The sequence below is a fragment of the Tympanuchus pallidicinctus genome, unplaced genomic scaffold, assembly GCF_026119805.1.
Source record: "Tympanuchus pallidicinctus isolate F22 unplaced genomic scaffold, pur_lepc_1.0 scaffold4, whole genome shotgun sequence".
Lineage (NCBI taxonomy): Eukaryota > Metazoa > Chordata > Aves > Galliformes > Phasianidae > Tympanuchus > Tympanuchus pallidicinctus.
In genome coordinates this window covers 17,983,214-18,010,723 of record NW_026294758.1, presented here as the reverse complement: position 1 = coordinate 18,010,723, position 27,510 = coordinate 17,983,214, and the positions used below count along the sequence as shown (strand labels likewise).

At 38.1% G+C, this 27,510-nt stretch overlaps 3 protein-coding genes across 4 annotated transcripts in view; 1 reads left to right on the top strand and 2 right to left on the bottom strand.

Moving 5' to 3' along the window:
* Positions 1–539: 539 nt before the first annotated feature.
* RFESD (Rieske Fe-S domain containing) lies at positions 540–6,060 on the bottom strand. Its single transcript, XM_052700678.1, has 4 exons — positions 3,163–6,060; positions 2,136–2,316; positions 2,011–2,045; positions 540–1,514 (listed from the first exon to the last, which is right to left on the bottom strand). Exons 1-4 carry the CDS (start codon positions 3,238–3,240, stop codon positions 1,245–1,247), a joined length of 564 nt encoding a protein of 187 aa, XP_052556638.1. The 5' UTR covers positions 3,241–6,060; the 3' UTR covers positions 540–1,244.
* Positions 6,061–6,167: 107 nt separating this feature from the next.
* Positions 6,168–17,993, bottom strand: ARSK (arylsulfatase family member K). Its single transcript, XM_052700677.1, has 8 exons — positions 17,796–17,993; positions 16,581–16,710; positions 15,769–15,928; positions 14,034–14,316; positions 13,192–13,363; positions 11,591–11,815; positions 8,188–8,412; positions 6,168–8,101 (listed from the first exon to the last, which is right to left on the bottom strand). The coding sequence occupies exons 1-8, from the start codon at positions 17,976–17,978 to the stop codon at positions 7,818–7,820; spliced, it is 1,662 nt and encodes a 553-aa protein (XP_052556637.1). The 5' UTR covers positions 17,979–17,993; the 3' UTR covers positions 6,168–7,817.
* Positions 17,990–27,510, top strand: part of SKIC3 (SKI3 subunit of superkiller complex) — a 44,397-nt gene continuing 34,876 nt past the window's right edge. The window contains exons 1-10 of one of the 2 annotated variants that reach the window (XM_052700675.1): positions 17,990–18,070; positions 18,210–18,320; positions 19,372–19,469; positions 19,925–20,068; positions 21,092–21,183; positions 21,676–21,751; positions 23,406–23,546; positions 24,926–25,024; positions 25,120–25,228; positions 27,226–27,366. In XM_052700675.1, the coding sequence (XP_052556635.1) occupies positions 19,380–19,469; positions 19,925–20,068; positions 21,092–21,183; positions 21,676–21,751; positions 23,406–23,546; positions 24,926–25,024; positions 25,120–25,228; positions 27,226–27,366 (892 nt within the window). In that variant the 5' untranslated portion in view covers positions 17,990–18,070; positions 18,210–18,320; positions 19,372–19,379. Of the gene's footprint in view, positions 18,085–18,209; positions 18,321–19,371; positions 19,470–19,924; positions 20,069–21,091; positions 21,184–21,675; positions 21,752–23,405; positions 23,547–24,925; positions 25,025–25,119; positions 25,229–27,225; positions 27,367–27,510 lie in introns of both variants that reach the window. The other variant, XM_052700676.1, reaches the window with a different exon arrangement.

Genomic DNA, 27,510 nt, shown 5'->3' with positions numbered 1-27,510 from the left:
GTTCTCTACAACTTTCTACTTACAAGTATATTGGCACAGGCCTACTTATCGTTCCTATACACTAAAACCAAGATAACCCACTGCAAGTATGAGAGAAACTTACAGATAAAGGCCAAAAAAAAAAAAATTCATACTGCTCCCATATAAGACACAACTTATGCAAAGAGCCAACAAATCACCAAAAAAATGCACCCTGAAGGATTGCAGCCAGGCTGCAGTCACATTTCCAGATGAACATTGCTGGAGAACTCAGGAGTCTCAGGATGATGCTAACTTTCATGCAGTGTTTTCAGCTCTCTAAAAACTGTGGGTTGGGCAGGAAAATTTCACCATCGCAGGGCACAGACTGCCCTTCACACAACACAACACAGAGGGAAAGCTTCCCTGTTCTGGGAGCAGAGTTATCAGTGCAGATCTGATGTTATGCAGGGAACTCAAATATGGAAACCTAACTTTTGATGCTAAATTGGAAGCTTACTTTTTGAAGTGAATATATAACAATGTATTTGAAAACATAAAAACAAACAAGAACCATGATCTTACGTATCACTTTTTTTACTGAACAGTTTCTTTCTTATTCAACAATAGAATCAGGAAGAACAATTTACACATGACAAATATATATCTAATTATTTGATGAAGAGTTCAATAAAGAGAAGACAAATAAATGCTTTCATAAAATTTTTGTAGCAACACAGAAATAGGCATAAAAATGAATATGAAAATTTGCTTAAATTTTGCACTTCTCCTTGTGAAAATCTGGCCTTTCAGATTTACAAAAAAATGCAGAAATTTCTCATATATCTACAAAGTTATTCTACATCAGTTAAACAGAAGGCACTAAGTACAAACTGTTGCATATATGAACATAACCTTTATACTAGACTATTTATCTTGAACTAATAAATATTTAGTATGTAGTAATATATGACATTTCATCCTGAAACTTAAAATAATTCTAACAAAAGAGGATTTAAAAATATTAGGAGTTCTGCTGCAAATAAGTGTCTTTGAAATTCAGAGTAAAAACAAAAAACCACTGGCACAGGCTCAGTCATATCCCCAGCTTCGCAGATCTTCTTATCTTATGATTTCTACAACCCTGAGTTCATTATATTAACATTAGAATTTAATCTAAACAATTAACAATCTTGACAGCCGTGTTATATTTTCATTTCTGTATAGAGACATTCAGCAAGATTCTGTTTTCTATCCAAAACTTGCTCCTCTGCTTCTGAGTTGCTTTATTTTTTCATAGCTAAATCACCACCATTTTTGTATTTCTCAGCAAAATAATCAGAGTCAAAACTTACAGACATATCTGGAGGACTCACATAAACATTCCTGTTCTTCACTGTAACTTTATGAATTCTTTGTTTTACTCCTTTTGATTGCCACCGTGGTGTTGGCGATGGCTCCAAAGGGTTTATTCCTTGATATAATCCTTCTCCTGTTTCCAGTGTGATTGTATACTTATGCCAAGGACAGATAATACATGTCTGACCATCAATGTCCTTCAAAAACAAAGAAGAAAAGGAAAAGCAAGTCACCAGCTTCTAATTCTTTTCCTTGTAGAAATTCCCATCTTAAGTATATCTGGTGATTCAGCTGCAAAGCTTTCTACTCTGGTAGAATACAAATTTTTACTCCTAAGAGTACCTTATTACAGCAGTAAACAACTGAACCATGATCCATTTGGTGCTGGAGCCCACTGCTCAACTTGGTGAATAACACCAAGTTTTAATTACACTTTTTGTAATACAGTAACTAATCATAATATTCTATCATCATGGAACGTATCCACACAACAATAAGAATCAGATTTTCACTCCTCATCTCAACATTTCAGTCTTCTGTGACAAATAAACATGAAAAAAGCACGACAGGAAGCATTATTTTAACTATAAACCCATTTCTTATGTTCTGTTTTGACAAAATTATTTGAAGAAATTGCACCAGAGATTCCAAAAGTCTCTATGCACATAAACTTTTTTTATTTTGCTTACATACCTCTATTTCTCCAAGATATAAAGGGCCACCTTCATCTGAAACATAGTAGAATATGATATTAATTTATGCAGCAAACTATATGCTTAATTGTTAAAACACTGATGTTGTGTATGCAAATATCTTACGGTAACAGCGAGAGTCCAGAGCATAAAATCTCCCTTCATGGTAGAAAACAACAACTTCTCTGCCGTTGACTTTGGCTGTTATTCTTTGGGACTTTTTTATATCATCTTCTTTTCCAACTAATACAAGATCATCTGGCTCCGTTTCAGCTGTTCCTTTGCTTGGGCTGTGCAAAACCATGCCCTTAAAACACACACAGACACACACAGAAAAGAAACAAACAAACACAAAAAACGACCTCATAAAACAGTTCTTGTTTGGATTTCTACATGGAAACTGTGTGCCCCTGTTCCAGGGAAAAGCACAGCTCACTTAGCATATATGATGAGCAGGACAGAGGTTTTAGTACAATATTAGTACAATATTATCAGTATGCACATAAAGCAAAGCCCAGGAGTCTGGTGATAACGTTCACTAACAGAAGTGGAACTGGAAATACCAACTGCTGCAAACCTGATACCTGAGGCTGAGATAAAATTAATTCCAAGTCGAGCCTATTCATTCTGCATTTTAATAAATCCAGTGATACTAAATATGAAGCACTAAACTATTCAGCAATGCAAAGGATAAATGATGTTGGGGGACTTGACACAGTACTATGGATAGAAATACAAGCCTATAGAAGCTGATAATAAAGGAAAAACATCATATAATAAAGGAAATAAATCTTTGTTTGGGAAGATGTACTAATCCTGGGCTTTCAGCAGCTGTGTTCTGCCTTTGCCTTCATCACGTTATGTATTTCAAGCATCAGAAAGCCTCTCTTAGCAGAGGATATATGCATGCCTCCCCTTTCGCCATGAAGCCTATCCTCCTACTAATTTCACTTACAATTAGCTGCTGTGTTGCAGTCAAAGTCCTAGTGCAACCCTGATACCCTCACTTCCTCAGAAGATCAGGCTAAAAAAAAGTCTTTGTGCATGTTGAGAACAAAGAGGAACCACATACCCGTGGAATCCAGTTGCAAAGAGGGTTAAGAGCTACAAAGAGCAGTGCCACTTATCCGCCACACAGCAAGTCACACAGTACCTTAGATCCCCACCAGATCAAAACAGAGATGAGAAAGCAGGTGAAGAAATGAACGCTCAGAATAATGAGGTCCAACATTGGCTCTCTTCAGTGCTCCTATGACAACTAGTGCTGCTTTGTTCACATGTGTGACAGCATTTATCAAAGCGCTTCCTCACATAAAGCCATCAGCTGTGGCTCTGGCCCCTGTAGCACACAGGGACAGGCTGTACAGAGGCTCAGCATGGCCGAAGCGAGGTCTGACACGGCTGATAAGCAGTAGGGCCGAGCTGCTCTGCCCTGATAACAGGAGATCGGAGTGCAGAGTTCCTCTTGCTGCTTTTCTCCCTGTAAGCAGCACTTTTCCTGTGGGACAAACCACACGAAGCCCTGCCTGAAGTCACGTACTGCTTGCTGTGCTCACCCTGCTGGGGCAGCTCTGCTTCCAACCAGCTGCTGTGCTGGGAGACCGGTGGGCTGCCTACAGCTCCCAGCAGGCACCCAGCCCGGCACTGGGACTTTGGGAGTGTTGTGCTGCTTCTGTTAGTGGCCTCTGTGAGACCCTTGTCTCTGGCTGTGAGAGAAAAATCTCTGTCTAAAAAAATGGTTACTCTCCATATATCCTACCTTTCCCAGAAAAGGCTCTGAATTCACCTTCTGGGATAGACCATCCTGCAGGAGCTGCCTTCAGGGTGCCCTCAGGGTGCAGAAATGGGGGTACAGAACAGCTCAGGTCATTGCACAGTGTAGGCTCACCAAAAGCTTCTTGATATTCATCTCTTTTTCCCACCCCTGTTTATACTTGCTTTTCATTTCCCTTCAGCCATTACTCCTGTAATCAGAAAGAAATCCCAGACACCCTTCTACTGGTGTGTCACTGCCTGCCAAACAGGACTTTTTTAGCTCTTGGTCTGCTGCAATGTGCACATGTTTAAGGTGTCAGTAACATGACCAAGATGGGGAAAGGAAGAAGGTTAGGTCAGGGCAAGAGGTGCTGAATCTTCAGCAGGACTTTTCCTTGTGGCCCTTCTAGGTCACAAATCAGCTCTAGTTCAGTGACAAGGGATTTGGGGCTCATTATTTGCATGCTTTGTCTCTGACTCACACATGGTTGTCTAAAGATCTTGAACAAGTTTTTTTTCCTGTGCTTCCCTCTTTTCTATGAGTATCCTGACTTGAATCAAAAATGGTAGATGCATGTGTAGTGCCAGAGTTAAGGCACCAGATAGGACAGGTAACTACAGCATCTAAAACTGAATTTCCTACAAAGTTAGGCTTAATGTGGCTTTTCTTACAAAAATACATTGTTCTGAAAACAGGGCCTTTGTGTGGCATTTTTACAGAACACCACTGGAGTAACTCACGTCAACTATTAATTTGTCTTGATGGTAAAGATTTGTAAATGTTGGCAAAGCTTTTAGTGTGCTATATAATTGGGATTTAACTTTACTCACAAAAAAGAAAGATGAAGCCTAAGTCACCACCCAGCAGGCAGAAAAGGACGGCTGTATAAAGCATCAAAGTAACTTTTGGTCAACATCTCTTCATTTAGGGCAAGATGACACTTACTATGGCCAATCTTCTTTTGCATTCAAAATCCTTATAAAAATGCAAAACAGTGCTACGTCAAATTCTTGCAAGCCTTGTATAATCAGCTTTTTCGCTTTAAAAATTTTGGTATCTACAGCCAAGATTGCTTTTAGTCATTTGTACACCTAGTGAGAGGACAAAGGCGAATGCTTTTAAATGAAAAGAGGAGAGATTTAGCGGCCCAAAGAAGCCCTGGAGGCACTCAGGGCCAAGTTGGATGGGGCCCAGCACAGCCTGAGCTGGTGCGGGGCAGCTCACAGCCCACACGGGTTTGGGTCTGGGTGGGCATTATGCTTCATTCCAACATAAACATTCTGTAACTCTAACTTACAGTAATTTCATATAGACTCTATTTCCATACTTTTTTGGGGGAGAGGGGATAAGTAATTTTTTAAAAATGTAGTTTCCTACTTCAGTGCAAAACCTGGATTTATTCATTGACTTTTTTTTCCTCGCTGATCAGGTAAGACATCCTGACAAAGGTAGATTCCCAGCTCTAAGAACCTGCAGTTAGAAAAAATAATTCACTTTTTATATTGTCCAGGACATTTGTACATCACCCATTTTATCCTGGTTTTTGATTTTGTTTGGTTTTGCTGTTGTGATTAAGTTCTTGAAGACAATAAATGCAAAGAACATAATCAGGCCAACTGGTTAAATTATGGAATGCTCTGTTGTCTTGACTTTGTCTAAAAATGTGCTTAACCATATCAGTATTCCAGCCTTTCCTTTCTCCTTTTCATTCCCCAGTTGATTTCAATTTGTTATATCTCATACCTGCATTACATTTTACTACTGATGCTGCATGTTATTATTTATATTATCCATTACTGATATTACACAAGTCATCTCATCACTGTAATCTCCCATGCATTTATCCTCTTGTGTCACATATATTGTTTAGAGGGATTGACAAAGATTATTCTCCTAGATTGAGAGCCAAGCTGCTGCGCTGCAAACTTGAATTAACTATGCAGATATACTAGCATAACTAAGATGGCTTAGCTGAATATGACAATGTTGCTAAATATTTCAGGTTCAGTTTTAGTTCAGTTACCGAGAAAAGTAAATTGTTTAATGTAAATTGAGGCAATGAAGTCTTAAGGGTTTTGTTTTGTTTTTCCTTCTTTCTGGCTAAAGCCTTGTGGAAATTCAAGTTTTTGCTTTTAATAAATAAATTAATGTTTTCACTTTATAAGCATTTTAAGAAGGCAGGTGCAAAAATAAGTAGCAGTGTGTCACAGAATTCCGGACTGAGGTTGGAAGCACCTCTGGGTTCATTTGGTCCAACTCCTGCTCAAGCAGTCTCACCCAGAGCACATTACCTAGAACCAATACAGCACCATGTTCACAGAATTGACAGAACACAGTTTTCCATAGTGATATATTTAAACATAACATAACATAATTTAAAAATCACACACACACACACAAAACCACTTCACTAAATTTTTATTTTCCTGTATTCTCTACGGTGAGATCCAACCTGCCCAGAACTCTGTAAAGATATCAATTTACTACCTTCCCTGTTGAATGTGCCTTCATATGGACTTCCCTCCCCTCTATTTATGCAGCCAACACATACTACATCGTTGTACTTTTTGTTGAAATGATTTCATCATGACCTGAGCTCATCTTAGCAGAAATTACAATGGCATGCCAAATGAATAAGTAGTATAAGATTATCCTTAATGTTTTATGAACAATAACAATTAAAAAGGTAATATATTCATGAATATATGCAGCTAATTATAGCGTGGTAAGTTGTTTACAAAATGCAGGTAGGGTGCTTAGCTATCAGAAGATACACGTATTTTTCATCTTTATATTTTTCCAGCTTACCATTATTGCTGAGTACTTCACTAAAATTCCAGGCAGCATTCTGGCGTTACAATGTCATGCTGAATTTCTACTGTAGCAGCACCAACAGTGTCCAAAAATAAGCAAGTGTACTTGCTTGCTGCAAGCATTTTTCACTTAGGAAAAGTCAACTTACCAGTTAAATCTTACCTTCTTCCAAAACTGCTTTGGTGTTTATTCATTTATTTATTCAGTCACATCCCTGGGCAAATGAGAAATGGTTCTGTTTTTTTTCTTTGCAAGCTTCAACTGCATCTTCTCTGTGTATATCTTATGTTCCAGCTTTGCACGTTAGAACATCTACCCGCAGAATTTAACTGCGCAATAGAGATCCACTCAGTCACTTTTCAACTTAATGCTGTGCAAAATCTCATTATTACTTTTCAGAAAACAGCTCTAATCACAAGTTTTGTCTGAGGAATTTATTTTTGTCTTTGTTGGGTTTTTGTTTTTTTTTTTCCCCTCTAATTTCCAACAGTGAACAAAGACCAATTTCTCTTCATTGCAAACATACATAATGCATGGCCTTTGAGTCACCAGAGGTACTTGTAATACTACTAAGAGCACCTGAGTAGTATTATGCAACTCTTTTGAAGAATGATGCATGATAAGTCCAGATCCAAAAGACAAAGATAAGAAGGCCTATCTTCAAAAATGAAGACTCAATGAACAAAAATGGAATGATGAAATACTGAATAAAGTGCATTAATGTTAAGACCACTAGATGCTATCTTTCTGATGAAATTCTAACCCCTGCATCATCTCTGAAGTGGATGTATATTTTACGGACAATCTGCCTTGGTGCAAAGTTGGCTCTGGCATACACCAGTATAACAGGTATCCCACCATAAAAAATAATTCTTCCTTTAACATATCATTAAAAATGCAAATTCCTGTTAAGTTTTAACACTTAATACTCTGCATTTTGGCAACCAGCTGTATGTACCATAAAAGTAATTAAAACTTACATAACATTCTTCCTATGCATTCTTACATGCTAGAGACTTTTATCATATAAAATCTAGATTTGTTACACTTGCTGGTTATATAAACCACTTTGGGATTTCTAGCACAATGCAGTAATTCTTCAGGACTATCTTTGCTTTAAATAGCTTATGTAAGATAACAATTCTAACAATTGAAATACAACAGAAAATTACAAATGCAGAATGTTTCCATCTCCTCAATCATATTAGATCTGTGACATTTTCATTTTATTAATATATTTAGTTTATTTGTTCCCTTTGGCTGAGCCACCTATCAATTGCATCCTCATATTTTTTTGGTTCCTTTGACCAGTCTTGATGCCATCTAAGGTTGGCAATAACGTTTGAGTAATTCTGGCCCAAACTTTGTTTCCAGCTGATAAACTGCCTCTTGTTATAGTTCTGAACAGATGAAGAAACCCTTGGATAGTTCACTACTGAGCGAAGCATTTTGTCCAAGGACTGTACAGTTTCTGGGAATTTTATGGCAACATTTGTCAGCTCATCCGGATCGGCAGAAAGGTCTGGAACAAACAATAAAGGCAGCTGAGGGTCAACTTGCATTTAAATAAATTAACTGATCAGTTAGGACACAAGAATTGTAACATACCAAACAGCTGTGGAGGCACCGAAACGCCATCCATGTACGTGATATACTTCCACTGATCAATTCGAAGCATGTATGTGGAAGCATTCACATTGCAGCCATGGAACTCACTCAGTACCCACGAGGGCCGAGGCCCTCTGTGTGACACTTCATCCTCCACCTTTTCAAGCAGCAGGGGTAAAAGAGAATATCCACTGAGGTTGTGCAGGACAGGAATTCTTGCTAGATCTAAGCAAAGATACACATATGCAAAGTTCCACTGAAGGTACCACAATGAACAAGACTTACATAATGCTACATGTCTCTGAAAATATACTGCTGTAAACTGGATATTGCTAGAACACAGAAACCCCAACGTAAGCAAATTACAACATATATTTAAGAAACTTTCTGACTTCATTTGCTCACCATCTAGGTCAGTCTTTAAAACATTTGTTAGAACTGCTATCTATAGCTTCCAGTGACAGGTTCTGCTTTTTTATTTTTTAAGCCCTTCTCACATTCTCTGATCACCTCAGACTGAGGTATGCATGCATAGACTCAGTAAGCATGAAGCCTACAAGATCCATACCCTTCAATCTGTCTGGTCTAACACTTACTGGTGCTTAGCTCCTAACCAGCATTCTTCATCTATGACTAGAAAAATACTGTGTGAAAGGTAGTTGTTCTAGTTATCACATATATATAACTGGTGAGGAAACTCAGGAACAAGAGCATTTGATAGGACTGGAGATAAGGATGATATCAGAGGTGGTTTTGATACAGTGCACATATTGAAAAGGCACAAGATGAATCTATAGCCTACTACAGATGCTCTACAGCCTACTGGAAGATCCTGTAGCTTGGATAGGCTCCTTGCTGCAAAATTACATCAGAAGTATCTCTAACTTCCAAAGATCTAGGCAGCGTTAAAAAGTCATAAACATCTCTTAGAGACATTCTGAAAAGTACAGCTGAGAACCTTATCCATGTTACCTCAGAATTTCCTAAAAAAGGAGTATGGCTATATTATTTTTAATTACCCTACTGAACACAGCATTCAAAATTCAATATATTTCATTTTCACAGAGGACTCCATTCCATGATGAGTTGTGTCTAATATTCTTACAGTGATGCTCAGCAATGTGCATTGCCCACAAGTGAGATTTTCTTTCATCATCACCTACCTTCTTTCTTATCTTTTGATCCTACAGCACAGACACCTGTCAGTAATCTGTAGTTCTTCCTCTGGAGAATAAAACCAAGCAGTAGGAAGTCTGTAACATTACAAACCTAGTACTTCCAGGGTGGGGGCTAAAACCTGAACAAATTAATGCTTAATCTGAAAAAAAGCCAAAAGAGAGGTATAAACCTTTCTTGCCCCTCATCCTAAAAGAGTAACAGTATTAACAGCTGTACTGCATTTTCCCAGTGCAAGAAATGTTCTGGCTGGCATTTTCAATGCCTCCTGCTTCACAGGGCATCCAAAAGTATTTCTATTTAAACCAACAAAGCTAGTGCTAGTGATGGAAAGCTTAGGCTCATCCTGTAAGAAAAGACAGGAGTTGATGCACTTCTGGGTCAATTACCTGAATCACACAGAATCTAATGGGATGAACCCTATGTACCACACATGATATAGGGTGCACCTAAACTCCAAATAAATGTTCAGGGTGACTACAGCCTTGAGACAATGCAAAACATAGGGATGAAAATTACGAAGAAAAAGACTTGAAATCTGATTTCTCACTAGTCTGCAGCAGCATGCAGCTTGAAGAGAAAGTAGAAATGATACTTCATACTTCGATATTCATCTTGACTTATCCAGCTTTTTTGATATTCATATCATAGGAAGAAGAAACTGCCAGAACAGAAGGAAAGAACTAATAAACACAGGAAACTACAGGAAAATAACAAAGAGCAGGAAAAAAGGATGACAAACCACTTGACTAATTAGATTATTTGTGGAAAAAGCACAAAAAAAGAAGTTAACTCTTCAAGTATGGCAGTGCAACTTCTGTCTGAGGGTATCTGGCATAGACTTCTTTATACGGATTCAGTTCCAGAATTTGGTAGAGAAAAAAGAAAACTACTCAGGTTATATGCTATTTTCACCTAGATAAGTGTTTCCAAAGTTTTGAGAAGAGACAAGCAGGTAAGTATATTTTGTTCATAAAAAATCTACTTAAGATAATGCAGAAAAGGATCTTCTCTAGCTTTTACTGCTAGAAGTACAGTATAAGAAGCATGTAGTGCAATTCCAAGGTCAAAGCCTGAACCAATGGATGAGCTAAGTGAGTACGTGAGTGCCCGGAGCGGGTGGGGGGGGAGTTCAGAGCCACCCCTTCTGTCTCCACACTTCCTGTGCCATCTGGGTCTGCGCAGGCCCCCTTTCCCCCCACCCTTCTCTGCAGCACGATGGTACGAATGGGGGAGGCCGCATTCCTCAGCTCATCCATTTCTCCGAACTGTTACAGGGAGGGGTGAGTTAATTCCTCCTGGATATTTTTTCCTATAGCAACTATTTCTAACATAAAGGCTCTGTTATTGCCTTCGTTTGCTCTACAAAGTATAATGATGCATTTTGCCCCACATTCTCTCAGGCAATTACAGCCTACATCTGATGCTTTTAAAATAAAAAGCTTTGCTGAGTACTTCAGAAAAAAAAAAAAAAAAATCCAATTAGTAGCTTAAAACATCCTAGATAATGCCTGAAACGGTGACTAACATTCAGTTCCAAAAAGATTCACATCTTGTCTGATACCTGTGATAAAACAGGTAACAGTTCAAAAATTCACTCCTAAAAGTAACTTAATGAGAATCCTTTTCAACAGTTTCTCTGCCCCATAAAGAATATTTCCATATTCAAGAAGATAAGCACGGATATGCATTATCATACCTTACTACACTTGCTCAGATTAATTGTACATTTTCTGTGCAAAAGTCTATGCTAACTTTCTCCCAGTTGACACTTTGTAAAGGGAACTACTTTGACAACATAATGAAACTGCTATTCTTTTGGGTATAATCCCCCTTCTGGATGCATTTACATTCTAATTTCTACAGTGAACTAACTGTTCAGTATGAAGGCTAGCAAGGATTATTTGTATCTAAACTGTGTCTGATTACTTTGTATCTCCCAATACATTTTTAAACAGATAATTCCTCATATAATCATTTTTGTGAGAATTGTGAGAACTAGTAGCAGCAGAACAGAAAGTCATCAATTCCTTCATTTAATTTTTATACACTCTTCTTGCATTTTACACCGAGTCCGTGCACATGCTCCCTCCATGATTTATCACCTCCTGTTCTGTTACTACATTGATTCACAAATTGGAGACATAATTGTGACTATAATGCAAATACACAACAATAATCAGTTACTTTAAAAAAAAAAAGAATAATTTTAAATGACTTAACTCACCAAGCATGGTAGGATATATATCCACCAGAGAGACCACAGTTGATACTTGCTGCTGTTGTTTTATGCCTGGGCCCATAACTAGAAGAGGAACATGGGAACTTCCTTCATACATGCTCATTTTATAGAACTGACGGTGTTCCATAGCAAGTTCCCCATGATCTGAAGTGAACATAATGACCGTTTTCTTAAGGAGATCAGTATCTCTCAGAGCTGAAATAACCTCACCTGCAACAAGAAAAAGGCTTCAAAAAGATGGGTCAAATACTCTTTGAACTTCCTAACCTACACAGTGTCATGCGAATCCCAAATAATCCTATTCAAAGACTTGGGAAATCCAATCTCTGCCACAGGAGGCAGAATTCAAAGCAACCAGCCCAGAAAAATACACAGCAGTATGCAAGTTGCAGGAGTCTGGCTCTCAGTGCCACCTGGAGGGCAAAGAACAACCACAAGAGTATCAAAGAGCACTATAGGATGAGATGCATTTTTGCTATTACAACAAATAGTCGGCTTTGCAGTACTAAAATAGGGCCACAGAAGCCCTGCATGACATTTAGTGTGAAGGACTCCTCACAGAATGCACCTTATCAGTAGGTGTCTCTCCAACATGTGCCCATATCCCCACAAGAACATCTTGCACAGACTGTGCAAGAGAGACATGGACAAGACCAATGAAATCAGTAATGAAGCAAAGCATCTGCACATCGTTAACATTCAAACATTAAGGTGATTCTTGTTTAAACAGATCAGTTAAAAACTTAAATTACAAAGTTACAGTACAGCTCAGTTACTTACTGAGCTGGGCAACACCACTGTGGCCTGAAGTTCCTCTTGATCTCCTTCCTTTCATTAAACATGAGACAATAATTCCATGTCTTTAAAGTTACTTAATCATTGTAAAGTTACAAAAAAAAAAAAGAAAAAAAAAAAAGGAAAGAAAAACATTTGCTTGCTTTTTCATAAATTTCATATTAGTGGGCAAGAAAATTCTTGTTCTTTCATCGTCACTATTCAAACTAAGAAATAAAATGCCCTAAATTACGATGTTGCATTGTAATTGTTGTTTATGTAGATCTTACCACGAAGTGGAAGAACTCTGTCTGCTTAACTCATTCTTTCATCTTCATTTTCAATAGGTTACTAAGGAAGCTTCCAAAGGTAACTTTGTTGCTTAATTCATTATTTGCAGTTGCCATTGAATCCAGCCACTTAAAAATCAATCTCTAGGCAAAGCACTTACAATCTCAAAGTTGTTTACTTCTGTATTTCTATTTTTTAAGTTATCACTTCAAAAAAGAATATTTACTTATTCTTGCACAAGCATCCAACAAAGCTTTGCTGTACCTATGCAGCTTCCACTGTTTCATTCATGGGCCTTGTTAGCACCTTTCAGAATGAATTCACCTGGCAGTACCCTTAAAATCTATCCAATTATTACTGAATAGATTGATTAAGCAATACCTATGCAATTTATATCTAGATCTGAATTGCACGGTTTTATTTTATTATTCCAAAAGACTGGCTCTATCGGCATTTTTTTAAAAAGAAATTAAAAATAAATCAGAACATAAAAACCCACTATGTTATGAAGCTTCACCTACCAAGCATAGCATCTGTCTCTGCACACATAGCATAATAAAATGCTCTAATGCTTCTCACTTCTTGTTTTGTAAACTCTCCTGTACAGTTTTTGGTGTAAGATGAATAATAGTCTACTGGATGCATCTCTGAAAGTGAAGACCACGTGGGAATTTTAATAGCTTCATATTTTACCTAAAAATAAAGGGGAAAATAACATTACAAACTGAATTAAACAATTTAAAGGAAAAAAAAGAAAGGTTTAATTTAAAACTTTTTAGCATAATTTGTCAGTTCTCAGTCTGTAGTCTTCGAGATATCAGCAGCTTATCTGTTACATAGTGCTGCTATTTCCTCCATACTTTCACAGGTATTGAGTCAATTAGTTATAAAAGAGTGATAAAAATCAGCTACTAATGAAGGCCATTTTTTTTTATTTCTACAGATTTTAAGCCATTTAGTTATAAAGAAGCAGTAAAGCTAAAAGAAGGAGCTGATACGTTACATATAATGCTAGATCTGTATATTCTGCTAGTTCTGCACAAATGGACAGCCAACAGAAAAGAGACTTCTTTTTCAGAAGATCTCTGACAATATTAATGACTAACTGGCTATATAATTTAAATGTGTTTCTAGCTATTGAAGTCCAAATTTACTGATTCAGTATTAACAAACCTTTTCATTATAGAAAAATAAAATAAACAAAATTACTTTACTTCATCAGAAGTCCAACATCTTATCCAAGTACTACTTACTGTGTACTGAAATATTAGAACTGGACCTGACCTGAAAAATTACAAGGAATAAAACACATTTCACAGTAAAGTTACACACGAATTTAGATTTAACTTTCACCTGCACATACCTTTTCAAGCCAATATGGAGACGTTAAAAATGTAGAGGATCCAAAATTTTCTCCTGCGTAAGGTGACGGATATGGATGTGGCAAATTTAGGCCCAAGTAAAGAGCAAATGGTTGGGTGAGGTTAATGGCTTCTTTCTTTATCCAAGTCACTGCTCTGTCAGTAAACTGCCAATCAGTTTCCATCACTCTCACATGCCTCCTGTCACCAGTAAGATTTACCCTGGGTCTTCCCTCTTGCCGGAGCAGGAATTCAACATCTCTAGTCCAGGCTTCCACACGGTTGCTGAGAACACAGACACAGATATATGCACTTAGAGGAAAGTGTTTTTTTCACTTTCCCTCCACGTGAAAAGTTTCTCCTTAACTTCTCCTACGTTTGTGGCTGCCATCTCCTTTTAATTGCTAGATAAAGGAAAATTGTTTTTAACTATAGCTATTTTATACCTATTTTATATTCACAGCTTTAGTCACTCTCTTCTGCTTCTCAATCTTTTTTCTTTTTCATTAAAAATTAATTTCAGAATGGTTCTTCTTCCCATTTCAACAGAAAAAGAAATAAATTAGAAATAGCTTCTCCATCTTGCTGACCCCGATTGACTTTTTGTCATCAAATCATACAGTTCATCTGGTATGCACGGCCTTGGACTTACTTAAAAAAATTCTGTGAGAAGTGACCTAGCTGGAGCAGGCACCTTCAAAAGACACATTCTGCTTTAGGAACATTATCACTTACAACAAAAATCCCTAACAGCAATTTATCTTGTACTTTTTCTTTTGATATAATTGAGAAATGCCATCATGAAAATGGAATATAAGGAAAAATAAGAGAAAAATGTAGAGAGAAAAAAAGAAGGGGAGGGGAGGAAAAGACAACACTTTTGGAGCAGGTTTTTTTTCTTTCCTCCACAAGACACTGAGAAATCTGAGCTACAGATGTCCTGGCTTCTTTTCGAGACTGAATTACAACAACTGCCAAAAACAGGATTATAAGGAAACATTCAACTTAAAATCTCCACCCATCTTAATTTTGTTCAGGGAAATTTTAATATCACCACTGAAATTCCAAGGGAAAACATGAACGATGTAACCTTGCACTTTCAATCTGTAACTGTATTTTTTAATTAGGCCTTTGTTTAGATTCATCCACACTTTCAAGCCGAAAGCCCTAAACAAACTACTTAGAGAAGTCATACTTGATAGAGAGTTAAAGAATAAATTCAGATGTGGGGATAAGAGTAGTGTCTGTGTCACACTGCATACAACACCATAACGTTGACATATAGAGAAAAACATATTATATAGGCCAGATTGGTATCTAATCAGAATGAGAATAAGATCAAAGTAAAAACAAAAACAGAAAAAGCAAGCAAGCAAATAAACAAAAAAGATCAACCCCAATCCCTCAGACCAGTTCTCTGGAACAACACAGAAGATTTTTTACACGTACAAGACTGATCCTCAGGCACAAGAGGAGAAAAAGATAAGCCAGAAATAAGAACCTTCAGAAAACCTGGTAGAGGAGTGAAAAAGGGAGCAATGCAAATTTCAGTCCCTGACTGTAAAATCAAAGTGCAAAGGCTTCACAGGTAATTATTTTAAAACTTCAGAGATAAATTCTGATTTCCAATACTTTCAGTGAGAATGAATACCACCTATACCAACAAACTGTACTCAGAGAGGCCTGCCATATTACTCACAACTGTCTATGTTATGGAAGGAACATCCATCTGATTACCTCACTGAATGATGTCCAGAAGTATAATCCAATTTCCCATACTTTTGTGTGTAGTAGCCATGCTTCTGCATGAGATCCATCCATGTTACATAATCCGGATCTAGACCTTTGAAGTTATTCCATGATTCAGTTAAGTGTGTGAAAAGACCACTCCACATTGCTGGAAAATAAAATGAGACACGGTTTGTGAAAAGTAAGAAAACAGGATTGAGAACATGTTTGTGTAATCTAAGTTCAGTTACAACTTGGCCTTGAGAAACAGAAGTAATAGCTAGTTCTTAAGAAATGGAATACAGCAGTAACTTGGAAGCCTGTACCTGCTGCAGTTAGGACAGGATGCTTCTTCCAATTTACATCTGTAACAGTGCTATAGATGACATTTCATTTACATCACTTCTGGTGGGTCTTTGCAACAACTGAGAAGGGTAGAAACACTATGAAATGTAACATTTGATTTAAGAATATAGCTTCCTTCTGAATTCCCAACTTCTAAATTCTGCAAATGGGAAGTTGCATATGGGATACTGATTGCAGCAAGTAAAGAATACTTAAGCACGTAACTAAAGATGCTAAAGGATTTATCATGTATTTAATGGCCTTAAGAATAAATGTGAACTACACAAGAAACAAAAAAAAAAATAATGGATCAAGCACTGCATAAATTTGAGGTACTACCAAAAAAAGATTAATTGGTCTGACTGAGAAAACAACAAAGCTTCCCTAATCTCAAGGCTTTGAAATTAACGTACATTTAAATTGACATAGGCAAGTATTAATCATTTGCATTTATCTGATGTTTCTCCTGGTCCTACCTGCACGAGAAGGACAACAAATTGGAGAGTTGGTATAGGCATTGAGAAAAACAGAGCCATGTCTTTTCATAAAATTTATGGAAGGCAAATCCACAGTCTGATTTCCAGGATAAAATGTCAAACGTCCATCCTGCAGTCAAATGGAATAATAGCATATAAGCATCACTGCCTCAAGTTATTGCCTGCAGTAATTTATAATTTATTAACTTGAAGCTGTGTTACTCAAATGCAGCTGATTGTAAAATAAATTGTCAAGGTGGGGGGGGAAAGAAACAACACAAATGACAACTGTATAACCACAACTACCTGAAGGAGGCTATAGCAGAATTGCAGAATCCCAGAATAGCCAGGGTTGGAAGGGACCTCAAGGATCATGGATCTCCAACCCCCCTGCCACATGCAGGGAGAATATTAGGAGAAATGTATCCTCAGATTGACTGGTGAGGCAATGAAACACACTGCCTGGGGAGGTGGTGAAGGTTTTCATGAAATGCATAGATGTGGCATTAAGTGACATGATTTAGTGGCCAGTGGGTTGATGGTTGGACTAGATGATCTCATGATCTCAGTGCTCTTTTCCAACCTCAATGATTCTATAAGTCTATAAAAACGGCAGCATACAGAGGCCTGCTTCAGATCTGTTGGCAGCTTCAGCAAGCAACTAGAAATAAAACGGACTTTAACATTTAAAAATCAGCCATTTTGTTGGTTAATAGTAACTTTAATAGAAGCTGAACATTTGGAGGAAAAAAAAATGATTAGAATATTACGAGAGCTGATGTTCTCACAACGATAATAATAAGCAAAATACAGCCAGGGGACCTAGAGCTTAAAAAATTTAAAAAAAATTATGTATTTTTTTTTTTTTAAAAGGAGCTATTGCTTCCTCTTTGAAATCACCACTAAGAAGGGGTCTAAGGCGGATATCATATTTTACAAATAGTTAGGAAGAACTGTTCATGAACGGCAGGCAACGCGCAGCAGAGCACAGGAGCGGAGGGGAGGCCTGATGGCGGCTGCAGCTACTCGCCGCGAACAGAGGGCAGCGCCGAGCCCTGCCCTGCGGGGACGGGCGTTCCGCCTCGCCCTGGGCGAAGGAGCGGAGGCAGCGCTGTGCGACGGCGGGGAGCACCGAGCACAGCCATCATCACACCTGGAACTCGGCCACAAGCCGGGTGTAAACGTGAAACGCCCCGCGGAGCCGCGGCTACTCACGAAGGAGTCGCAGGCCAGCAGCACCACGTTTGGCCGGGAGGAATGCCTGGGCGGCCTCGGCGTTGCGCAGTGCGCGGTAGCCACGAGGAGAAGCCCCCGCAGCAACACCGGCGGCGCGCCTCTCCGCATTGCCCCGCACGCGGGCGCCCTGGCTCGGAGGGGCAGAACTACAACTCCCAGCATGCACCAGGGCAGGCGGCGGGCGGGACGGGTCCGCGCGCTGACGTGGGTGGTGGAATGCGCGTGCGCGCTGGCGGCGGGTGCGGGACTGCGAGGTGAGCGCGGCGAGGTGCGCGGCGCGTCGCTTTGTAGCCGCTCAGTCCCTTTACAGCCCTTCTGTCCCCTTCACAGCCGCTCTGTCGGCGCTCTCCGAGGCTTTGGGCGGCAGTTACGTGGTTTCTTGATTCTCTGCAGGAGGACGTGGAGCCCAGGCTTGAGCGCTGCCGGTGTTTTGATGGTTGCGATGACTGAGGAGCACGGCCCTTCTCAGGGAGCTGTCTTTCTCTCCAGGAGCTGTTGAGTGATGTGAGTGTAATTTGCTTTCAATCATTTCGTCATCCTGAGGGAATCGCACGTCAGCCATCTTTCTTAGCCCTCCCACCAGTAGTATATTTCTAGGCCTGCAGCCCATCTTCTGCTCTTTGGCCTCTAAAAGCTGCTTTTCCATCTTTTGAGCCCCTTTCAGTGCCTTGCCAGTGGCGTTGTTTCTCCGTTGCATCTCATTTGACCAGTTTAATGATGTTTTTGAAATTTGTCATAGGTTAAATGTGAAACATATGAACCCAACTAGTATATAACTGTGGCAGGCTTTACAAGGAGTGATTCCTTGTCCTTTAAAACTGCTTCATTTTCTGCACGGCTGCAGTCAGAAGCAGGTCTGTCCTAGTTGTGTGAGAAGGAATAGGAGTGCTGCAGGTCCTGCACGGTTGTTAGTGATGTGCTGAGTTTCATCCTGCTACAGATGGTGAGCAGGAAAGTCTCCGCTTCTTAGAAACCCCTTGGGAGCATGCCCAGTGCTCACTGCTTAAGAGAAACTATGCTGTGTTCTTTGTAGAGTGAATCACATAATGATTTGGGTTGGAAAGACCATCCAGTTCCAGTCCTAGTGGCTGCCGCCCATCAGGCTGCCCAGGACCATATCCAAGTTGGTCTTGAGTGCCTCCAGGGATGGTGTATCCACAGCTTCTTTGGGCAGCCTGTACCTCACCACTCTTAAGTGCTGACATTCCTGCAGTCTAACTAAGGTGACTGTCATATAACACCTCTCATCCAATTTAAAATTATCACAGAATGAAATTTGAGTTGAGATTTGAGATGAATACTTTGTACCATTGAAATCTTTGGGATATTGGCATAGTCCTGTTTAGCAGCTAAGTGTAAATAATCAATTTTAACCAAGTTGTTGTTTTTGCATTTTTGGGGGGGAAATGATCTTTCAATACGTGTGTTTTGACGCATTGCAATATAGTCCTATGTTTGAGGTGCTTTCTTTATGCTGCCATGGTAGGGTATAAGTAGTGGTTTGAGTTCATTATGTCTCTCTTTGATAACTAACCACATGTTGTTTTTTACTTAGCGGCAAAAATGTCAAATAAGGAGGTGAAGGCAGCATTAAAGAGCGCTAGAGAAGCCATAAGAAATAAGGAATATAAAGAAGCCTTAAAGCACTGCAAGGTAATCATTATTTCATTGGAAATTAGTAATTTTTGCAGTTCTTGTGTTTGTTGTTCCCATAAACAAGAACTGTATAATTATGCTGAGTGATGCATCTCATTGATGTAAGATTGATTATATAATTTTATTTCTGTTTCCTTTTGCTTTAGCATTTGCTTACGTATGAATAAGAGAACATTAAGTCTATATTAGTGATGACCAAAATTCATTTATAATCTGCACCTCAACAGGAAATCCCTAAGTTGCAGCTATGTTAACTGGCAGAACAGTTCAGACACGAAGGCTTCTGTGGCATGAAAAGCTGAAGTTCTTAATCTTTTCCAAAAAATGAGTTAGTTTCTGGTATCAACTATGAAGAAGAATTAACCAAATTTTATGAGAAAAGTCAATGTATGAATCAGTAAGATGCATCTCATTCATCAGTTTTACCTAAAAAAAAAAATGTCTATTTCCAGGTAGTCTTGAAGCAAGAAAAAAATAACTACAATGCTTGGGTATTTATTGGCCTGGCAGCTGCTGAGTTGGAGCAACCTGATCAGGCCAAAGGAGCGTATAAGAAGGCTATTGAACTAGAACCAAACCAGTTACTGGCGTGGCAGGTAAGTGTATGTCCAGATGTACTTGTTTTTGTCATGAAAAGTGTTACTGTGGGGTTAAATCTGGGGAGAAGGCAAAACTGCATTGTGTTTACTTCAAGCACTTAAGTGTTCAAAAGCTTTGCAGTAGCAGAAGTATTGTATGTGTCCGAATTGAAGACTTGGATGGTTATGTGTGTGCAGCAGAGTAAATTTTAGTTCTAGAGTACTTAAGTTCCAGTACACCTAAGTAGACAAGAGAGCAGTGAAACATTCTAGAGAGAATGTGAATTAAGACATACATAGCCAGTTCATCTGTGCTCTGAAATACCATACTCTTAGCTCAGCAAGCACTTTTTGATGCTGCTTTCATGAGAAGGAAAATGTTTAGTGCCTTATTTTTTCAGCATGAAATAGATTGTTGTTTGTTTTTGTTGTTTAAAAAATAACATTATGCCCTTAAAGTAGCAGTGTGTTGGATGGTGCATATACAACAATGTTTAGTAGTGTATGGCTATAGCATATTTGGATGATGGAGCATTAGTCTGCATGATAGATCAATCTCTCACATGCCAGCATCCAATATATTCTAATACTGTAAAGCTTTGCATCTTCAATATAAGCAGCTTTTTGAAGTATAAATGCTGGTACCTGATTTCAAGGTATATTGAAATATTGTTAGTTGCCTAGCAGTCATATTCTGGCCTTCTGTTACAATCCAAGGTGGCATGATACTTAGAGCATTTATCTTAGAACTTAGCATGTGTTGTATATAGTATGTATATCTTGCAGAGAGGATCATTTAACATTTGTAAGTTTCAAATAGTAGTCAGTATTAGAACAGGAAGTGAGGAAAGCTTTTAGTGTAAAACATATAAAGGTCTCAACCAAGATTTTGCTCATGGGCTAACATATTAGCCCATGGAAGTGAGGAGAATATTTACATATATATAATTTTTCCTTTGGCAGAACTTGCAATATAAATTTAATTCATAATTACAGACATCAAATGTTCTTATCTATAATAAACACTTTTTTTTTAAACAGGGCTTAGCAAATTTATATGAGAAATCCAACCAAACGGATGTCTACACAGACTTACAAGATGTGTACCAAAAACTCTTGGAACTCTATGAAAGGTAATGTGCATTGAGTCCCAAAATTCAATCTGAAGTTTCTTATTTGGTAGAGTTAGCAATTTAGATGCAGCAGAGTTGCAATTTTTAAAATTGTGACCTTTTGTCCTCTGTTTAAGTTCACTGTTAGAGCAGGGATGATTCCAAGCCTGATTTGAGTAGGCTTAACTTCACTCCTTTAAGATTGCAGTCTATGTCACCTTGCTTCTATAGATAGAACTCTAAACAAAGGTAACTCAATTGTCATTGTAGTTCGTTGGAGCATTACATTTGTTTTCTGAATTTGAAAGTAGTTCACAAAGAAGAGCCCAGTCCTTAAAGTAATTGTTTTATCCAAAGCAACGGTGAGTAAAAGTTTTAAGGCAGTTTGTAGTATTTATTCTAAATATTTGTTTGGCAACTGTGAAGTTACAAAAAAACTTATTTGACAGAATAGGAAAGCTGTATCACTATTTAATGGAAAGCTCAGCTTTTTTTTTATTTTCTTCTTTCTAGTGGAGACAAGCAGAAATGGTGTGATGTATGTAACAAGCTCATGGAACTATATCGCCAAGGAAATAAATACTTAGAGGTAGGTGACTAATGTAATTTCTCTCTTCTGATTAGAAGGGAATTTCTTGTTAGAACAACCAATGATTCTGTAGTTTTTTTGGGTCACAGACTACTGAAGATGTCTTCTTGGACCACAACTAGGAAGAACTGATTTTTTACTTATTTTTTTTCCTCTGCATAACAGACTTGGATGGAAGCTCTTAAACTGATGAAACTTGGAAAAAAAAATATCAGTGTATAGACTGAAAGGCTACAACCTCATTTTTCTGTTGTATATCTAGAAGTCCAGTGTGATTCCAAATGCATATTTGCTCACAGAATCCCAAAGGCCTTTGCCTGTCTTGGCCTGTTCTACATACTTGTGTATCTTGTCTCTGGTGGGATCATTCTCTCCTTTGTGCCAGAGGGTTTGGGATTTACATTTGCCACTGTCTGCCACTCGTGCAGAAAAGTAAGGACATGCAATGCTGCTTTGGGGCATCACAAGGCAGTGCCCACCTGGCAGCAGTCTTAAATTTGTGTGATTACTGCAGAAATAACAATCTTGTTAGATTACCACGAGGTGGAGCTGTTTAATGCTTGTACAGTTCAACAGTATCTTTGCCTACAGCCTCTGTGGTGATATTATAGAATATTTCTGTCTTATTGTCAAATTCAAGACTATTTATTAACTTCAAAGTTTCTTTGCATAGCACTGTCTGAAAGTAAATTAGCTGATAATATCATTTACAAATGCAGACTTGTTCCAGGTGGGACAGGAAGCCACAAATCTGGTGTTAGAGTCCTTCTTTCTCAGTCTTGCACACTGGAATTTCAGTATGTGTTCTTTTTGTAATGCCATAGTCTGATAAGGCTTCAGTTTATCTATTAGAGGTTATAGGAGGACTGTTTAAGTCTGTTTTTACTGCTGATTTCCTCCAGGAACCAGTCAAAACTCCTGCTTTTGACATTATCTGGGAAGCTAGGCAGGTCTGAAGGTAATGTTTTGGAAGCTGTTACTGCTCTAATCAGAAGGCAGGTAACCCTAGGTGATCACTTTCACTCTGTTGTCTATCCTAATGTGGTAGGAAGCAAACTCCTTCTGTCTTGCTCCTAGTCAGGATCTATTATTTTGCTCGTGCCTAATCCTGTTCACAGCGTACTGCCTTTCAGTTTGTATGGGAGGTGATACATGAAGGACTTGCATTTCAAGGTGTAGTATTTTTCTTTAACAAAAGTCTTAATTAATGTGGGTTGTTATCTGCCACTGTTCCCACTGTGTGCTGTAGTCTGGCATTCACTTTGCCTTCTGCAATGTGTCTGTAACTCCCTTTCTGTCTAATACTGAAAACTCAGTTTTCTCCATCTACTCCTTAATTTCTTAGTCTGCCTGGCACCAGACTATAAGCCAGATTATTTTCTTACTTCATTTATTCATGGCTTAGGCTGGCTTCACTGTCATTTAACTTTTTCAAGAAATGATACGTGGTTTCTTTTCTTTTTTTTTTTTTTCAGTGGATAATTATGTAAATATAAATAAGTGTAGTAGGGAAATAATCTAGTAACATAATGGTATCTTCTGCAACAATGTTCCATTGGACTTTTCTCCAGAGAAAACTGAAATTTATTGCTTAGACTTGACAGTATCAGGTGTCCAAGAGTTACAACATAGTTCATTTGTTTCCTACTGACAGGCAGCAGAAATATGCCAGAAACTCATAGAAGTGAAAAAGGAAGGAGGTGCAGAAAAGGTGGAACTCCATCAGCTTTGGAAGAGGATGATCCAGTTACTGGGAGACAATGTGCAGTACCAGGATAATAAGACTGCACAATTGGTAAAGTTTCTCAATCCCCTTCATCTTACATTTCTGTACACGGTGCTGCTAGATTTCAGAGGAAGCCTTGGAAAACAAAAATCACGTTACTGTTTCTCATGGATGTTGAATGCTACTAAGCTTTTCATGAAAAAGTAGGTGATTTCACCAGCTGTCAGAAACAATGAAGGTGCAACCACCCAAAACAGTGGGACAGAGCATCCAGATCTAAAGTTTTCCCTAAACTTCCTCAGTTTTGTGGAAGCCTAGATTTGCACTGTAATGTGGTGATGCATTGTTATGCCCCTACAAGAAGAATCCCTGCATTGACATATCTGAACAGAACAGCTTCTGATGTATTTGTAAGTTCTGACAATGTCTACAAAATAGGCGTTCTCCAAAACAAGAAGCTCCTTTCCTTCTGCTCCCTTGGTGGAATAGGTTTTGTGCTTTTTTTCCATATTTTCATATGCAGTGCTTATATATAGGAAAATTTGAACCCAAATGTTGCTTAGAAAAATGTTGTAGCAAATTGGACCAAACAGTAGGATCATGAGTTATACTGATTCTGTGTGCTGTATGGCCAAAGTTAACTTTTTGAGTGATTTATCTGTTCATGCGAAATGAGCCTCTTTCAAAGAGAAGGGTAGAACTTGCTCTTCCCCAGTCTTGTTGATAGCAATGTTCACAAAAGGCAAAAAAGTGCTGAAATACTTCCAGACAAAAGGAAACTGAATCTGCACCTATCTTTTTAGAATTCATATGCTGTAAGTGTCAAAAGCTGTTAGCACAAAAAGAAGTGCTGCAGGCAGTACTTGCTGCCTTTTGAGGTTGGGTGTGGAAGAGTAAAATGGAGTTAGGTTATGCAAAGATCAGAAATGATATTTCATCTGCAAATCTACAATTTACTGTATTGTATGAGAAGATATGGGCAATGTTTTGCTGAAGCATGTTTCTTTGGTAGCTTGCATTTAGTAGTGCCTACGTTTTCCCCTATATTCCCATACAATTATGTATTTATATGCATTTATTTATGTGTATGTAAAGAGTCCAGAAATAAAAGACGAGATTTTTTTTTTCAGAGCTGGGGCTAACAGTTAACAGCTGTTAACCTATATTTTATTGTACCAAGTCCTCTTTGTGTTGGGCCTAGGTACTAGGAAGAGTCTGTTCCCATAGATTTTGTTGTTTTTGTTCATGTGTTAGACAATATATATAGTATTGTTTCATCTTGCTGTACAGAATTAGTGTTGAGTCCTTTATGAGTATTATTTTGGGATAAGGAACTTGCTTTCTTTTTTCTCTGTTCATGGCCTGAGTTAGAAAAGGTAAAAAGGAAATGTTTAGCTCTGATAACATTTTCTCAGAGTCATTGCATTTTTAATTATTTCTTATTTCAGCTTTTGAGTGCATATGAAGAGGCACTGAACTCTGCTGACACTGTTCCCAGTGAAGATCATCGAAATCTTTACAAAGACTTTATTCAGTGCTTGTCAAAAGTAAGGTTATGTCTATCTGTCTTCTTCAGTGACTACATGTGACATCCACCATCTGATAATTTGTAGAAATAACTGTTTTATTTTTTTCTTTCAAGTTTCCTCATGAAGCAACTAAATTGGAAAAAGCTTGTGATGATATGATGGCTTTATATCCGACTTTGAGTTATCCTTTAGAAGTACTTTGCTTGTACTTCATTCAGTCAGGTGAGAAGGATGGGTGTAGGTATTGTGCAAGACTGAAAATATTTCTTTTTGTGGTTGATTTTGTGACAATTTTTTTAACAAGTTTTTACCTTACACCTAAATAAAAACACACTTTATTTCTACATTATGTTCTACCCATCTGTTTGGTTGTATGCTGTTGTGATTTAAGATGGAATGCAGCTCAGCACCATACAGCCATTTGCTCACTGCCCTGCAAGTGAGATGGAAAGGAAATCAGAAAAAATAAACGCATGTGTTTTGTTGAAGACAACTTAACAGAACATTTAAAAAAAAAAAAAAAAGAGAAAATATTTATTATTACTGTTATAGCCAAACAAGTGCTGCACAACGTGGTTTCTCAGCTCCAGTCCACCAATGCCTGGCCAGTCCCTGAGCAGCAACAGCCTACTGACAGCTCCTCCCTGTTTTGCAGTTCCATATGGTGCCATATGGGATGAGATATCGCTTTAGCCAGTTTGGGTCAGTTTCCCTCCCAGCTCCTTTTGTACCTCTAGCCTTTGCATTGGCAGGGCAGTCTTGAGAAGCTGAAAAGCCCTTGCCTTGTGTAAGTACTGCTCAGCAGCAGCTAGAACATTGATGTGCTGTTAACATTACTTCCATCCTAAATCCAAAACATGGCGTCACGCCAGTTACTGTGAGGGAAATTAACTCTACCCCATCCAAAACCAGATAATGTTTATGATTTCTTGATACTGTAGCTGAGTGGTGACTATAAATTAGCAAAAGAAACAAACTAGAAGAGAGGAAAAAAAAAACAGATCAAGACTGGCATCATACCAAATAATGAATATAGAATGCCTTATAAAATTCAATAACAGTTTCTGCAGATAAATTATTTATGCTTTGCATTTAGTAGTGTCTGTGGTTTCTTAGTTTATGGAGCTTAGAAGAGAGAATGGAGAAATTAACTAGGGTTGAGCAATGGCTGTGTTTAGGATATTCTTGGCAAAGAAAATCTCTCCTGACTGGAAATAAGGATTTGTAAAATTGTTAGCCAGAAAGTTTGGTGAATAGAAAATAAACAGATCTGTCTAGGTGTTTGTTCAAGGTAGGAAAGAATGATTGCTGAGGAGAAAATATACAGTGGTATGTTTAGTACTGCAGGGATCTGGAAACATAGTTGTTACAATCAGTAGTTGCTAATACAATGTTGTTCACCATTAACCCTTTTCTTAGCATTTTCAAAAGTAACTACACAATTTAGTCCTTTGTTTGAGTCTTTAAAGAATCAGAAGTTGACATTAGCCACATCAAAATATGTTTGGTTAAACAAGGAGGAAAATCATTTTATCATTATATCTGTGTCATTCTAACACAGTACTTTAAGTCCCAAATTTGTGGGCTTGTAACTCTATTACTCCTCTTTATCAAATGGAGATCAAGAGCTACTTTTGTCAAGTGGGTCCATACTTTAAAAAAGAAATCATTTAAAAAATGTTGCTGTAAGTCACAGCAGTTTCTTTAAGAAAGAGACGAAAAGCCTACAGATTAGTGTCATCAATAAAATGTTGTGCTTGGACATTACATTTCATGATTTCACAGCAGGACTGTTTCAGCAAGCTCATCACAAGAAATTTGTAATTGAGGCCTCCTTTGGAAGAAAGTTATTCTGATTTCTTTGTGGCAGATTTTGATGAATGAACACTGACCTAGGTTTAGATGGAGGGCATACAAAAGAGTGGCTTTCTCTTAGGAAAGTATACTTGGAACAATTTAGCATGTGTAATTTAGCATATTTAAAAAAAAAAAAAAAAATTAGACTGGGTATCTTAATGATTTCTTGGTTTTTATGTATTTCCTTTTAGAGCTTATAAGTATTAGAGTATCTCTGGAAAAAAATGTTTAATAAACTCATTGCCTTGAGCTCAAAGGTGTCATATAAGTATATATGTTTATGTAGGTAATTTTGAGTAGATTGTTGCATTTTTTTTAAATCTACATCTCAAGAAAATGCTTTTTTTTTTTTCTTAAACTAGGTACTTTGTCAGAAGAGGCCTTGCAGTATTTTTCTAAGCTTCTGGAGATGGACTCAAGTAGTGGTCCAGGCATCATTGGTTTTGGTATAAAATGCCTCCAAGAAAAGAAATACAAAGAGGCTATTAAGAGTCTTACTGAAGGTAAATGAGTAATGTGAGGTATGGGTACTCGAACAGCAGCTAGTTTACATTCAACATTCTCTCTGGGAATCTTATATTTGTGTATTACTTTGCCGTTGTGCAAGTAGCAAAAAGAACAGCTAGCTTTTGAAAGAAAACGGAATG

Excerpts from the sequence above, each read along its gene's own strand:
- ARSK (XM_052700677.1), bottom strand. The coding sequence starts at position 17,978 with ATGCTGGGAGTTGTAGTTCTGCCCCTCCGAGCCAGGGCGCCCGCGTGC. Across the intron at positions 11,816-13,191 it reads AGAGACAGATGCTATGCTTG|GTGAGGTTATTTCAGCTCTG; the intron begins GTAGGTGAAGCT and ends TTCTTGTTGCAG. Across the intron at positions 8,413-11,590 it reads TATATATCCTACCATGCTTG|ATCTAGCAAGAATTCCTGTC; the intron begins GTGAGTTAAGTC and ends ATCTTTGCTTAG.
- RFESD (XM_052700678.1), bottom strand. The coding sequence starts at position 3,240 with ATGTTGGACCTCATTATTCTGAGCGTTCATTTCTTCACCTGCTTTCTC. Across the intron at positions 2,046-2,135 it reads TCTGGACTCTCGCTGTTACC|ATGAAGGTGGCCCTTTATAT; the intron begins GTAAGATATTTG and ends ACTATGTTTCAG. Across the intron at positions 1,515-2,010 it reads TATATCTTGGAGAAATAGAG|GACATTGATGGTCAGACATG; the intron begins GTATGTAAGCAA and ends TTGTTTTTGAAG.